The 14,866-nt window shown below is 40.2% G+C and overlaps 1 protein-coding gene across 1 annotated transcript in view; it reads right to left on the bottom strand.

Moving 5' to 3' along the window:
- ctnnd2a (catenin (cadherin-associated protein), delta 2a) overlaps positions 1–13,929 on the bottom strand; it is a gene marked incomplete in the record, with an annotated part of 121,108 nt that extends 107,179 nt beyond the window's left edge. Inside the window, 5 exon segments of the mRNA XM_035656605.1 lie at positions 6,408–6,581; positions 10,684–10,816; positions 12,044–12,161; positions 12,589–12,802; positions 13,899–13,929. Of these exon segments, the coding sequence (XP_035512498.1) occupies positions 6,408–6,581; positions 10,684–10,816; positions 12,044–12,161; positions 12,589–12,802; positions 13,899–13,929 (670 nt within the window).
- Between the last annotated feature and the right edge of the window lie 937 nt (positions 13,930–14,866).

Here is a 14,866-nt window from a genome sequence, read left to right as displayed (position 1 = left end):
GACTTACTAACACAGCACATCTGAGTTTTGTTCTGTGTGAATAACCTAGTGACAGTGAAACAGGTTTATGAGAAAGGAAGCCTTTCTCAGAGGGATTGTTGATGTTAATGACATTGTATCATTGTGAGGGCTGGTTATTTATGTGTATTTATGGCGTGATAAGGAACAAGATGGAGACAAAGAGCAAACACAGATGTAATAAGCAATGTATGCAATGATAAACTGAATCAATTAATGAATAAAACATGCTTTAAACAGCAGATATGAACCTTTCTTTTCATTTGATGAAGACAGTCAAAGCTGCTTTTGTGCTGACTTCAAATTTATCTGTGTGATCTCCTAGGACAAAAACAAATGAATGTTTCTTTCTACAGTTATGAATTCATTACTGCTGATAAAACAAAGAATATGCTAATCATGTAAACTGAGATAGCATGGGGCACAAGTAGAATGTGTTTATGTCTGTGTCTGTTTCTGTAGATGCTCTGTGCATGTATTTGTCATGCGTGAAGAGTTAGGGGCCACTGGTGTATGTCTGAGATAGGGTGGTGCAGGGTGACTAGCACCAACTTTACTTAAACCTACATTTAGGAAGTGCCATATGTTTTCGCAAGGGAAAGAATTTGTGCTGATCTGTAGAGTAAGTCAGATGCTTTGAGCTAGTAATTAAAGCTTTCTGAGGCTTCAGCAAAAACTCACTGTAAATACTGTACGAGCTTAAGCCACAATATAAATCACATGGATTCAACTTATAAATTGAGTTGTTGTCCACAGAGTTAGTACGGTAGGTCAGTTTTATTGCCTGTCACAGTTCAGTTCATCTGTTATAAAATAGACTACAGAAGAGAAAAATCATCTGAAAATGCAGAGGAATAAATCAATTTTCACTTCCTTTCTTTCTCCCCTCTTTACTTAGTCTCCTTTCCTTCCTTTCCCTTGTTCACAGTTTTAAATATAAAACTGACTCAATTAAATTAAAATTAGACTCTGTCTTTCAACAGTGACCTGGCTGTCATAAATTGGGCATTTAACCAGCATGACCGTTTTCACAGTAGAGCAAACATCACTTTATAAGTAAGTGCATATTCACAACTCTTGTTCAAAAGACAGTAGGTTCATTAAAAGACCAGCAGGATCAGGGGCCAAGCTGAAATTGATCCTGGCCAAACAAACCCTAATCTAACCTGGTGACAGACAGAGCCTGGTGAGTGACACACTAGAGTAACTGGGGATATGCTTCAGGCAAAAGGTCTAACAATGCTGCAGTGCTGTAGTTTCCTGCACTAAGGTTTTATCGGGCACTAATTGATAAAGAACTAGTGATTAAGGTCTGCTGAGACTGATGAATTTCCAATGTCGCGTCTTAAAAAAATCTGCACAACCATGCATCTCGCAATGATCGGTACAAAACACTGTAATTCCACTTACCACTATTACTTCCTATAGACTGCAGCCACACAGCATACAATGTGTGCATGTAGCTCAAAGAAAAATGTGTATGCATGTATGCATATACAGTATGTGTGTATGTATTTAAAACAAATAATGTTTAAATCATGTTTAAACATTATGTGTAGCTAAATAAAGTTTATGTCCATCAACATTAGCTGCATAAATGCACACACATACACACACACAACCCAAGTGACTATAATTAGTATTATAAACCACATTTGGACACTGGAGGACACGTGCCAAATGAAAATGAGCCTATTCCTTTCTTTTCAAGGATCTGTCACTTTTTCTATTTAAGAGGTGCCCTGAACTTTTCCTGCCTCCTGGTCAGAAGACGCGTGCTAACTGCGCCCTCTCTCAAGTCCTCTTCATCTTTATCCATTCCTCCCTACTCTCTTGGGCTTGTTTTTTCCCTCTCATCTCTTTCCTTCACCACTCTCTCTGCTCTGTCCCCCTCATTAGGGTGTCAGATCTCATTACAGAAGGAACACAGAAGATTTAAAGGGGAAAGCATATTGGTTTACTGGTTTGATGCAAACCCTGTTCATATGTCTTTCTCTCGATTATACTGTGCATGTGTACTATATGTGCACATTTAACAATGGCAAAAGGGACCAGTGCTATAGAGCTGCAATTTCAAACAAAAATAATCCTGCTTTGGTGTTTGAGAAACATCATAACACACACACCCTTGTGCTTATGTAACACAGTAGATCCCTTGTCCTGGAAACTGCATGAATTTAATTGTGTGTTCACATTTTTGTGATTCCTATAACACTACAGCTATCACTGCATTTATCAAAAAATGGAGTCAGAAGAACAAAGCAAGAAAGAATGAGGCAGAAGCCACGCTGCACCAGACCAAAAGGTATGCCAAAACTTTAAAGATTATGCAAGGAATTTATGCAGAGATGTGAACATCTCGCTTTTTTTTCATATACACTTATGGTAAAAACCTATGGCTTAAGTTAACTTTAGAATATCCAAGATGAGGCTCATAATTTGCTTTGTTTTTCGGAGTGGATGCTGAATAAAGCACTGCCCATGGAGCTGTCTGGCTGGCAGGCGATAAGACAAAAGCACAAAATTACAGGACTGACCATAGTAGTATTTCTGCAGTGACAGAAAATGTGGTGTAAAACATTTGCCAAGTATGACACAAAATGCAAATTCATATTTTTTCTCATACAGCTTTATGTCATTTGGTTATCTGGTTGCGTTAATGGCTGATAAAATTTGAACTTGTTACTTACTGTGACTTATTGATTAATGATTGTAGAAGAATGTGTGTCTGTCTCCCCTAAAGATACTGGAGGGAGCAATGTTAAACTACATAACACCCCTTATCAACAGCAATACTTCAACCTGGCTACTAGATGCACCTGACAAATAGTCGTGGCAGTGAATCTACCCATTCTCGCTGTCGCCACCTGAGCTACATGCAGGTCTGATGATGGGCTATTAAAGAGAAAAAGTGCCACATCCATTCAGAGCCGCTGTTATTCCCAGTGGTCACAGTCATTAATACAGACCAAGATAGCGTTCGTGAAATAAGGAGGTAAGGTACAAAGGCAAAACTGTAAGAGCAAAGGCAGGAGGGGAGGAAAAAAAAAGGAGAAAACAAGAAGGGAAGGTCAGAGGAAAGGAGGGAAAGAGAAGGAAGGAATGAATAAACGTGAAAGAGTTAAAGCAAAAGATTTCACTGATGCACTTCACTGGGCACCGTCCTCTGAATTATTGGAGACTATGATAGATAATATAAAGGAGAAGGATATAAAAGGTAGTAATACATATAAAAAAATGAAGAAAATAATAGGAAGCAGAAAGAAAGAGAGGTCACTCAAGAGAATAGAGAGCGCGAGGCCGATGTCAGAAACAGGGAGACTGTAACAAAAAAGACTGTAGGCTGATTTCAAAAACACACAATGTCTTTTTGGAAAAATAAACAAGTGTCTTAACCACATCCTGAGGCTTCTTCTTGCTGTGATTATTCTTTGTACCATAATGCATGTGTATGCACGTGTCCGTTAGAGACGCTGTGACCATGCAGGAATAATCGCTTGAAATAGGCCACATTAACCTGCAGTCCTCTGGGGCACTGGCCTGGTTTAATCCAAGAATGAAACACTGCACGCCACTGCCTACACACATGCATAGTGAAAAGACACACAGATACCCACTCATACTCACACAATAATATTGTGCTGAGCATGGATATGTGCTGGGAATATAGGATAGAAACAGAGGATGCAGAGGGTGAGATAACCGTGACTAAGAAAAACCGAAGAAGGGTGTTTGCACGTGGGAGGGAGCTTTGACCAGATACTGACACACACACAGTCACACAGGTGGAGCAGATGTTAAGTAGCAACTTATTTTTAGATTTTCCTCAGTTGTATTTATATCAGGTGACAATGATGTTAATCGACAGTAACACCAAGGCCAACCATGAACATAAAGTGAACTGAGCTGTGACAGACAGACAGCTGTTCTAAACTGGACCTGACTGAATTGTCAAGTGTGTTGTCAAACTGCTGTCCACTGCACTGCAAGAAAATGCCAGCAGACTGCCCACGACTACAGGTCTGTTTGTTTGTTGGTGTTCTTACTAGGTGGAGGAGACTGGTAGTAGTTACAAGTTCCTCAAAATATAAAGTAAATCATCATCCAAGAGCCGCACTCTTCAAAATACAATTGCAGGTGACTGTGTATTGAGGGTAGGTAACTGAGCCAAGGATGCAGCACGTGCTGGTTGTTTTTTTTTGCCTCTTACAAAATTATCAATTCCAAGTCTTACAAACTTACCAATTTGATTAAATTAGCCTTGACCCCACTATGTGTCTACTTTATTTGCTTTTTCTTCATGTCCTGTTCGCTCCCTGTTTCTCATCTCTTGTCTCTCTGTTTTAAACTGGGTCAGGAAACAGCTACTGTAAAAAAAACAACAGTGCATGTACAATTAAGTCCCTTAAATTGCTTTTGTTGTATCATGCAGCTCCTCTTCATAGTTAAGTGTCCAGCTAAGTAATGTGGTGGCCCACGCTCTCAATGAATGCTGTGAGCTTCATTTGACTGCAAGTGCCTTGTTTAAATTGGCCTTGAATTAGCCTGACAATGTGCACCGTATATATACCCACTGACTACAGCTTTGCACATTTTGGAGTGAAATACAGCACAAACGTCTCCCTTCTCTTTCCCCCAAAGGAATGACTTATAGCATTAATTACATTGATCCATGCCAGCTTAATGAACCAATAATGTGAGGCTGCCATTGCCAAGAAAAGGCACAATGACATAATTAATGACTTACTGTTCACCATGTCAGGAAAGCCCTTATCAGTTCTCTATGTGCTATCACTCTGTGCATTATGAATCCTTATTAGACAACCTCCCCAGTCACAGCACATACTGTTCATGTGACTAAGAGCAAGCCTTCATACAATGGCACGGTAACTTCAAGGTGCGATTCGTCTTTGTTGTGTTGATTTACCACTGTAGTTACATGGGCCAAGCGCAGTACGGCTACAACTATGTATGGGGTGGAAAAGGCTCATGCTGCTATACTCTGATGGAGAATTTAGCTCAAACAACACGAGACAATCTATTAAAATACTGTATTATAGGAGAAGCGTATTGTAAACCTCAAGCGTTGCAATTAAATGTACATGGCCTAATCCACAGTCTATTGATTTTTGTAGCTGCAGTGCAAATTTCCTTTGTGAGTTTTCTTATACCCATCTATTGAAGCTACAAATACAAGGCACAGTAAATTATAGATAACAGTGGATCCTCTCTGTACACTTCTAAAGCCCACTTATTTAATTAATTCCTGCTTGCAAAGACAATCTTATCACTGTATGCACTGTTCAGAATTTCAGCGACAGTAATCAAAGCAATATCCCACAAGAATAAGAGCAAACCCAATGACCCCCTAACTCTGAAATGTGCTTCAAAAGCTATGCTCTGTGCTTAAAGGCAATTCTCACTCCTTTCAAGTGAGTCAAACTGATCAACTCAAACGCTGGTCTGGAGTGGCATATTTACTGCTATGATTCTGACCCAAATGCTAATGATAGCTATTAAGGCTAGGCTGGTTAATGACATCGAGGGAGCTGTGAACGTGGCGTGACCGACTTGGGTGTTTTCATGTGGGTATGATACGGTAATGGGATTAACATGGCGTACCTAAACCCACATTGAGATAAGCTCAATGAGGCCCTATTAAAAATACATTGCTGGCAACAATGGAGTTACGGAGGAAACGGGTGAGAGTGTGTCTGACTGTGTGTGAGTTTGATAGAAAACGTGCCCAACCGTGCTTTAAAAAGAAACACCATGCACTTTCTAAATAACAAAAGGGTCAGTGATGGCTTTTTCAACACTCCTTATTTCCTATTCTTGTGTATTTTCTCCATTTGTCCTAGGGTTGGTTGGGTGTAGTTGTTTGAAATGGGGAAAGTGGAACTGACTACAAAGCACAAAGAAGAACCATTAACCAAAACAGGAAAAGGGCTGTAACATTCAACTCATGTGGGTCAAAAAAAATTGTACTGATGAGTGTTGTATGTATACCAAACACTGACTGGGTAAGCAAGCATCAATTAACATAAGGGGAATGCGTGCTGTTTGACTGATTGAGAAAATAAGACTAAACGGATGTAAATTTAGCTCCTGATGAACACATCTTTTGCCTCCTCATATAAGTTCATCCCAGGTCCATTATTAAGTTTATGTATAATCTGCAGTGTTTGCAGGGAAGGGGGTGCCACTGCTCATATACATTAATACATCAAATATTCAAGGGTGCAAGAGTATGCCAAAGTCTTCTAAGGAGTTTTAAGATACATTTTAGGTTTAAGACTATTAGAAAAGCCAAATAAAAATAAAGAGGATACATTGTAGAATGCAAAACTGCATAAAGGTAACTAATACAAGCTCAGGGAGGGTCTTACCGGTGTTGTTGCGAAAGGGGCCTGTATCCGGCCCTTGGCTCTGGCTAAGGCTCCTCATGGGGCCCTTGTTGTGGTAGACACGTTCTTCATAGATGGGATCTATGTGGTGCTCTGGGGACCCCAAGGGCCGAAGGGGCTCCTGACTGTGCTGACTACTGTAGGATCCACGAGAGCCTGGGGAAAAGAGAGATGGAAAAAAAAGATATAAGAAAGATAAGAGGACAGAGGATGAAAGAGAGAGGACAAAATGAGGGAGAGGTGCAGTGCATGAGGTAAGGAAGGGTGGCACAGAGGGACTGAACACATGTATTTTAAGAATGTAAGGAAAAATGAAGATGGGTTGCAATTTCATGCAGGAAATGGAAAGGAAGTAGAATGGGTTAGACACAGAGGATAAAACAAGATATACAGAGGATGTGAGAGAGAGGATAAAGAAATAAATAAGAATGCGTGAATGTGGCAGAGGATGGATGGGTACCCAAGAGAGTCAAGAGAAAAGAAAAGGAACAGGTGTGGAAATGAAAGTCGGTAACAATGATGATGAGAGGGAAGAAAGGGAAAGGAAAAGACAAAAGGCAAGCCTACATGACTTCTACGTTTTCAGACTTGTCCATTTTCACCCTGCACTTGATGTTACATAGCGGCAAGTGACAGACAGTACACTGTTTATAAAAGGGAAAGATAAGGGTGCTGGTGTGTGTATATGTTTATAAGAATAGTAGGGGAAGTGGTGAGTCTCTCTCTTGTAAGAGATATGCCAAATCAGAAGTACAAAATAAATGACAGAAAAATAAAGAGAGAAATGCATAGCAACATATGAGATAGGAAGAAATAGGCAGACACGGAGAGAGATGGAGAAAAAAGAACGAGAGACAGAGAGGGATGCCTCTGTATTTCATTTTTTTAATCTCCACTGAACACATTGCTGGTCGTCAGCTATAAAATAATAAGATGTACTGTAGTGTCCCCCCTCTTGCTCTGTGTTTGGCAGGAATCCCACAGACACAAGACATTGACAGCAGGCATTTGTTCATTACACAGCAGAACAAATGTAAGGCCTCCCCCTGAAAACCCAGAGTGCAAAATTAAAATCAGGAAAGAGAATAAAAGGAGGAAGCTGGGGGGGAATATGAAGACAAGTCAGCGGGGCTTGGGTGAAGATAAAGTGAAAAGACGTGCACATACTCATATATACACACAGACTTAGAAAGCCACGAGTGACTGAGAGAAAGAGAGACGGTCCAGTGGAGTTAACGTCGTATCATATCGCATTAGCTCTCAGTCGATGGCAAGTCGCGTGCCAAGGATTTTCCAGAGGATCAACAGGGACGAGTGCAGCGCTTTAGGACTCTGAATCAAACCTCGGTGTGTATCCACCATCAACTTAACACAGTCAAAATCTCACAACCCTTCAGATCATATCAGAAATCGATGCATGTGAGGCACTCAGCCATCTCAGTAGTATCAAGTGAATGCTGTAGTATTTGTTCCAGCCTAGGATCGTGTCTATTTCTTGTCTTAACTGTCCCATAAAGTCTTTCCAAGAATATTTTAGAGACAAATCACTGTGAATAGAAATACAGTTTAGGAGTCTGTTATTATCCTACACCGCCAGTTTTCAAGGTAAGGTGGTGCAAGGGGATGGACAAGAGCCTGCCTGCCTGCTCTTCCTGTACCAAATAATAAAGCAGTGGTTTGCCTCAGTATGCCTGTCTTGGGCATGACTGTGGCAAAGACACTAAAACGTTTTACTGTGTCCTCCTTTCAACAGCGTGGTTAACTGACTGGCCTGTTTACCTGCCTTGCTAACGAAAATGTAGGCTGCCTCCTGTCACACTCTGCTAGCCAGCAGTAGCCAGACAGAGAAGACAAACAGAGAGACGAAGAGAGAGTCAGAATAAGGGAGAGAGAAAATGAGATAAAGGAGATCTTAAAGTTTGAACACTACGACACCCACTGAGCTCAACTGAAATTAGGTGAATTTAGAAGCAGATAGACAGTGGGAAGAGAAGCAAGAAAAGGAGAGAGTTGGTCAGAATATGCATGAAGGAGTGCTAATTAGAGTCATGGACACACCCATTAATGGCATGACTCATCCCAGCTCCCTCTCTTCCTTCGTGCCTTTCTTCTTTGAAGTCTTGGTGAGTCGGTTTTATTTCTTTATTCATTTATTTTTTTGACTCACAAGGGCCCACTCCTGGAAGTACTGACCTCTTTCTTTCAAAGGGAGAGGGAACTTTAAGAAGAGATGATAGAGTGATGATGCACAGAGAGAAAAAAGAGAGAGATGCCCTCCCATGATGTTTAATTCTGTAAAATATTTAAAAAAGATAACAAAATGTAAAAACCAACTCCTGTCCCTTAAGGGCTCGGTCCTGTTTGTGTAGTTAAAAAGAAAGCAAACTAAATATCTCCTACACCTACAGTATGAAAGAAGATATTACATTGTTTGCTTTTTCATATGAACCATGTCCTATACCTACTGTAATTCTACCCGACATGGGTGGTATATCTGTCAAGTTAAGACTCAATATCAAAGCTGATCCCATACTTCCAACAATTTTCTGGGCCAGGCGAATCAAAAATAGAACAGGACCATATATTAAAATATCCAAGGGATCACTGCTGTGCCTGAGGCTCCAATGTCAACCCGTAGTCAGTGTCAATGCCAATGAAGCTCAATCTCTAAATATCAGCCTACATCTCGGTTTTAGTAACTGATAACTTTTAATTATGTTTATTTGCTAAAAGATCTTCGTCATTCATTTTCTTCAGCTTGGTTTTATGCTATTGCGATATTTATACACAATGGACTGTAGCACTCAGGCCATTTCATGCAGAAAGCACAGAGAGGGAAATTCTTTTTTTAGGTGATTTCGGTTTTACCCAGCTTAACTCCACTGTAGAGTAGGTGCTGTAGAGCTGTTAAGTACCTCTCCAAACAGGCTACTCAGATGAACTCTACCGTGCTTTTTACAGGAGAATATCACCCACTGGGGATAAGCAAAACTCTGACTAACAGTATCTACAAATAATTCTAGGTTGGCAGGATTTTGGAAATATTGCCAGTATCAAAAATGACGGACAATTACAGTGAAGCATTTCAAAATGAATTTCCAGTGCCGATAAGTTGCCTTTAAATTGTTCTGATATAATCAACCACAGTGTGGTAGTCCAAGCTCATGAAAGCAAATTTTGATAATCATATGACCCAGGTCTGCTAATTATAGTGACAGTCCAGGATCTCTTTTCCACCGGGACTCATGCTCAGTCCTCAGTTATTTTCTTCTTTATTTAAAATGTCCACAAGAGATGAAACCCCAGGTGTTATGTCCTCAGGGTAAAGCCATGAAGGTCATGTTCTTCATCAGTATGGCTCCAAGTTTAAACCAATTAAACTTACTTCAGAGCTTCAAAACAATGACACCTGGTTAAATCAATATTAATCTTGTCAAATATTGCATTTATGTAAAAAAAGTCAACCTGTGGCAAATTTTCAAAATCTTAAAAACCCCTGAAAAATTCAAATTAAAACTGAGATAGTAACATGAAGAGTAGTAAAGCTACTTCTTATGCTTGGCAGCACAGTGCATACATTTGACTCAAGCCAGATGAAAGAAGAAGGTCTACTCTCAGTTGTACTTACAATACAAGTCTTGAGAATTTAAAGTCCTAGAAACAGTGGGCTATCTACAGTATTTAATTTCAACAGGCACAAACAGCCAACCTCAAATAAAATTTTAAACTATGCCACTAGGACCATAAACAATTTCCACAACACATTTTCATTTTATGTTTGACATTCAGCCAACTCAATTTTGTAGAGTCAATGCAATTGCAGGAGCAAATAGTCTCTTTTAGCTTGATGCTGCCTGTACTAAGACCAGTGTCATTCTAAAACATTCAACTCCCAGACACAGCAAACAGATCTTACTCGTAGACACAATTAGAATCAGAATCATTTTAATCTTCTTAAAGCAGGTTTCTGTCTGGCAGTTACAACAGACCTGTTCATAAACAGCTTATAATTCACAAATGAAACTGCCGAACAGCTAGTAAATTCATTTTGTTCTTCTTTTGAAAGGGCAGCCACAAATGTGCTCTGACACCTTTCGTGAGCAAGAGCTGCGAGTGGACAGAATAGATAGCCCCTCCTATGTTGAACAAAAGAAGAAAGATATGGATAGAGTAAGGTTACTCATTTCCTGTGGTGGACTAACATGTTTGGGTTTATGTGTATGAGCATGTGAAACTGCATGAGTGTGTGAATTCCCACCTGCCAGACTGCCAGGCCTCTGCAGTGTAGCAGTAGCGTAGAGCTCGTGGGAGATCTTGTACTGGTCAGAAGCGTGGTGAGCTGCCAGACGTTTGGGAGACAGAGTGGCATAGCTCCCTATGCCTGAACTCATCTGCAAAGACAAAAGTTTTTATTGTAAATAAGCCCAGGGGATGTACAGGGTGAAGTCTATACACTGGTGTAATTACTTCCTGTAAGATTACAGTGTTTTGGCAGCCACATTTTTAACAGCTGACATGCCTGATATGTTTCGATTTCTGTGGTTCCGTTTGCGCCAGTATTTTTTTTCCCAATTTAATTTGCCAATTTACTTTGGTGTCTATATTCAACTGAGAAACTTTTTGTAAAATGAGCTTATAAATTGAAATTGGCACTATGTGTAAACCATGTCCAAACCACTTAAGAATGTAATTTAAGAGGAGAACCCCCACGGTAAAAATACTTATTATCATGGTCCAGTGTGAGATATTGGATCCAACAAATGTACCTAAGAAACTACAGTTTAGATAAGGTGCTATTTGAAAAGATTACACTAAACTAAAACTGAGTTGTATAGATTTTAGTTTATAGATATGAATCAATCTGTAATTGCTCTGGAGCTGCAAGATGCTGTTCTTTGTCATGATTAAAGATCTGACAAAGTGGACAAGAATATAATCCTCCCTCTAACTCCCAGCTGCCTTGCATCAATCAATAGAATGACTATATAATATTATACTTAAATAGAATAGTACAACTGTCAATTACAGCTCTGTTAAAAAAACTAATATCGGGCATTACCACTGACAAATACAGTACTTAAATATAATCTTTGTACTATTATGCTGCACACAATAGCCACAGTAAACACTTTCTAAATCTAATGTCTATAACGTCCTCTGTAATTAAAAACACAACGTAAATCTGTGGAAAAATAGACATACAATAAATGTGCACTAGGAGATAATAGAGATAATAAAATAATTATCAATCCAGGTCAGGATAATACTGAAAAGAGACTGGTCGCAGGAAAAATCAACATACTTTGATCTCACAATTTACTTCACTGAAGAAAGGTGATTGGTTCTGTGTGCACATTAAGTTCAGCAATTTTTACATTGATTTTACTCAGAGTTCTAGAATAGTTTATAATCGCACTAACTCTAGTATTGTTGCTGTTGCCTTGGTTTTATTCATTACAGTACATACATTACAGTGTACAATCGGTAGCATTTGTAATGTAATTTGAATGCATGTTTCACATAAAAGTATTTATATATTATTTATATTTAAATCCCTGGTAACACAAAATGCATTTCTTTTCAACAGGTGCAAACATTGTAAGACTGTAACACTGTACCTGGTGAAGAGGGGACGATGATGAGCTGGCCCCTCCCCCTGCTGCTGTAGAGTTAGGTGGAGATGCGACCCTCAGGGGAGACCCGCCCCCTCCTGCTGTTGTCACAGCAACTGTGGTGCTGGGAGACAAATGAGTAAAGTAAAGTTATGTATATGATAAATAATGAGTTAAAATGATTCATTCCACATCACATCACAGACAATGTCACATGCCTTTATCATGTGTGAAGTCACACATGATAAAGGCATGTGACACTGAAGTGTGTGAGTTTTTATTCACTGCATGCTGGTATATATTGTAGGGGTATTAACTCGAAAGACAATCTTTCCTTTCCATTCTATTCTACTGTAGTCACTCATTGTTTATTTATCTTTCCTCGTATACTGTCTTTAAAACCTTTAAATGAGGCTAATATGTCAAATACAGTAATTCTTTCAAATGCCATTCCCTTTATCTACCTTAAAAACCCATCCTCTATTATAAATCACTTTCAACGACAATACATCAAAATCAATATTAATGTCACAATCACTGTGGCTCTCAACCTGTATGACTTGGCCAGTCGATTAGCAGGAGACTGTTTGCTGGGAGAGGAAGAGGAGGAAGGCAGGCGTTGAGTGGTAGAGTACCCCGGTGCGTCGGAGGCTGACCCCAGGCGCTGGAGTTTACTGGGAGAACCGGATCCCGAGCCTCCTCCTCCTCCAGACAGAGGGGAACTGACACGCTGGGCGGGTAAGGTGGAGCTGGAGTAGTAAATACCTGGAAAACAGGGGAAGGGAGAGAAAACTCAGTAAACACAGGAAGCAGAAGAATGAGTTTGAATTTGGTGAGGCTGATATCGATGATTTGGAGTACAGATACAGGTAGGACATCTAGGAGCAAAACACATTTTACAACGGTATTGGAGTCCTTCCCAGAGAAAAAAAGGGTTGTCTCCACAGAGCTACAAGTTGCTGTAGATGATTGGGGAGAATTGCCTTCCCAATCTAAACCTGAGTGGTGCGTTGTTATTGGACTTTTGTGCTAGTCATGGTATGGGTTTGATGATCAACTTTGTGGTCGTATCATCAGACCTGCAGCTGTTTGTCTTGGACACTAAGGTGGAGCAGAGCTGTTAGTGAGTTGGATCAGATGCTGGGGGAGGCTGCCGGAGAGACCTGGTAAACCCAAATGTGTAGTACGGGTGAATTGGAAACAGCTGGCTGAAGCCTTGGCAGTATCTTTAACCCCCACCTCCGGAAGAATATCTTATGCATCCCAGAGAAGGCTGGGGATAGCAGGGGAGTAGAACTGCTGACCTTGACTGGGGATGTTGTTGTGAAGATGTTGGAAAAGCTCTTTGAGGAACTCCTTCACCCAAACAACATGTCTCCTGCTGGACTGCTGGTTTGAAGACCAGAGTTTGAATACTTGGTGGAAGCCTTACGATGTTTTTAAGAATCAATACATTATCTCAAAACTAAATATTGTGATATGTGTTATTTTTCTATATTTTGTAACCCCCCTATTTATGAGGGGCACAGTGGGGCTATGAGACATCCAGTCCTTATATAATCAGAGTGAGAACTGTGTTCATATTCTCGGCAAGAAGTCAAACACGTGACTGACAGAATGAATGCGGGTACAAGACGCCAAAATAAATTTGAGCTCATCCTTAGTGATAGGGTAATAAGACAAGACATCTGGAGGGAGCTTGGAGTAGAACCACTGCTCCATTGCACTGAAAGGAGTCAGTGATTCGGGCATCTGACCAGGATGCCTTCTGGCCTTCCAGGCAAATACAACCGGTAGGAGATCCAGATGCTGGAAAGACTAGACCCACCACACCAACCCCAAATAAGCAGCAGAATTTTACCTAAGTAAAAATACATGCTGTATAGGGACATCTTGAGTGTGATCATCAGTGCATAAGTCAATAAAAAAAAGACTGAAAACACAAAGCTGGATAGAGTAGAATATAGCCAATTTAAGTAGTACCATACATCAATCCTTTAGCACAAACCATAGAGGCTCCAGAGGTGGGAGGTAATATGTTTATAAATGAATGGAGAAGCGAAACAACATGCGAGAAAATTATAAATACAGCAGGCTTTGAAAACATTCTACTAGCAAGGTTTTTATTCCAATTCTCATGCATGTCTGTCAGTGTCTGCAAATGTCATCTCTGTGTATCCACAGCGCTTCATGCTATGTCAAATTAATTTATTATAAGGAAAATGCATCTCCATGAAGAGAGAGGGAGAAGGGTAGGGAAGAGAAGGAGAGGTGAGCTCTTACCTGACCCTGCCCCAGATTGTGATTGTTGCTGCTGGGCTGCACGACTAGATGTCACCTGAGGTGATGCAGGGAAAGACAGAGCAAGTGAGGGAAGAAGCGCCATGACAAGGAAGAAGGGATGAATAGAGGGAGTGATTAGTGGGTGAGGGAGAAGTTGGGAGGAGGAAAAGGGAGAGACAGAGTTAAGAAACATGGGATAAAAAAGAATAAAGTAGTAGTAGTTGCCATCAAAAAGTTTTATGCACAATGAGTTCAGTCAAGCCTTTGAGGAGTCCTGAATGGACCTAGAGCAGCTAGTAATGAAATCCCCAAAGAAACCGAAGGGTGATTCAAACAGACTCATAGAAGCAGAAGTCGTAGGAGCTCAGCTGACTGAAATCATTTGTCACAAAGCCTTGTTACACCACCTACTCAAAGTAGACAGAAGGATTACAAATCCATGGTATATTCATGTCTTAATATCTATCACCTGTCATCATAAACTCCAATCTCGCAAACCCTTTAAATAATTTAATCCGTTATTAAAATTAGATAAGAATAAGACAA

The sequence above is a fragment of the Morone saxatilis genome, unplaced genomic scaffold (assembly GCF_004916995.1).
Source record: "Morone saxatilis isolate NCDOM2014 unplaced genomic scaffold, NCSU_SB_2.0 Contig0, whole genome shotgun sequence".
Taxonomy (NCBI): domain Eukaryota; kingdom Metazoa; phylum Chordata; class Actinopteri; family Moronidae; genus Morone; species Morone saxatilis.
This window is presented reverse-complemented; position numbering and strand designations above follow the sequence as displayed.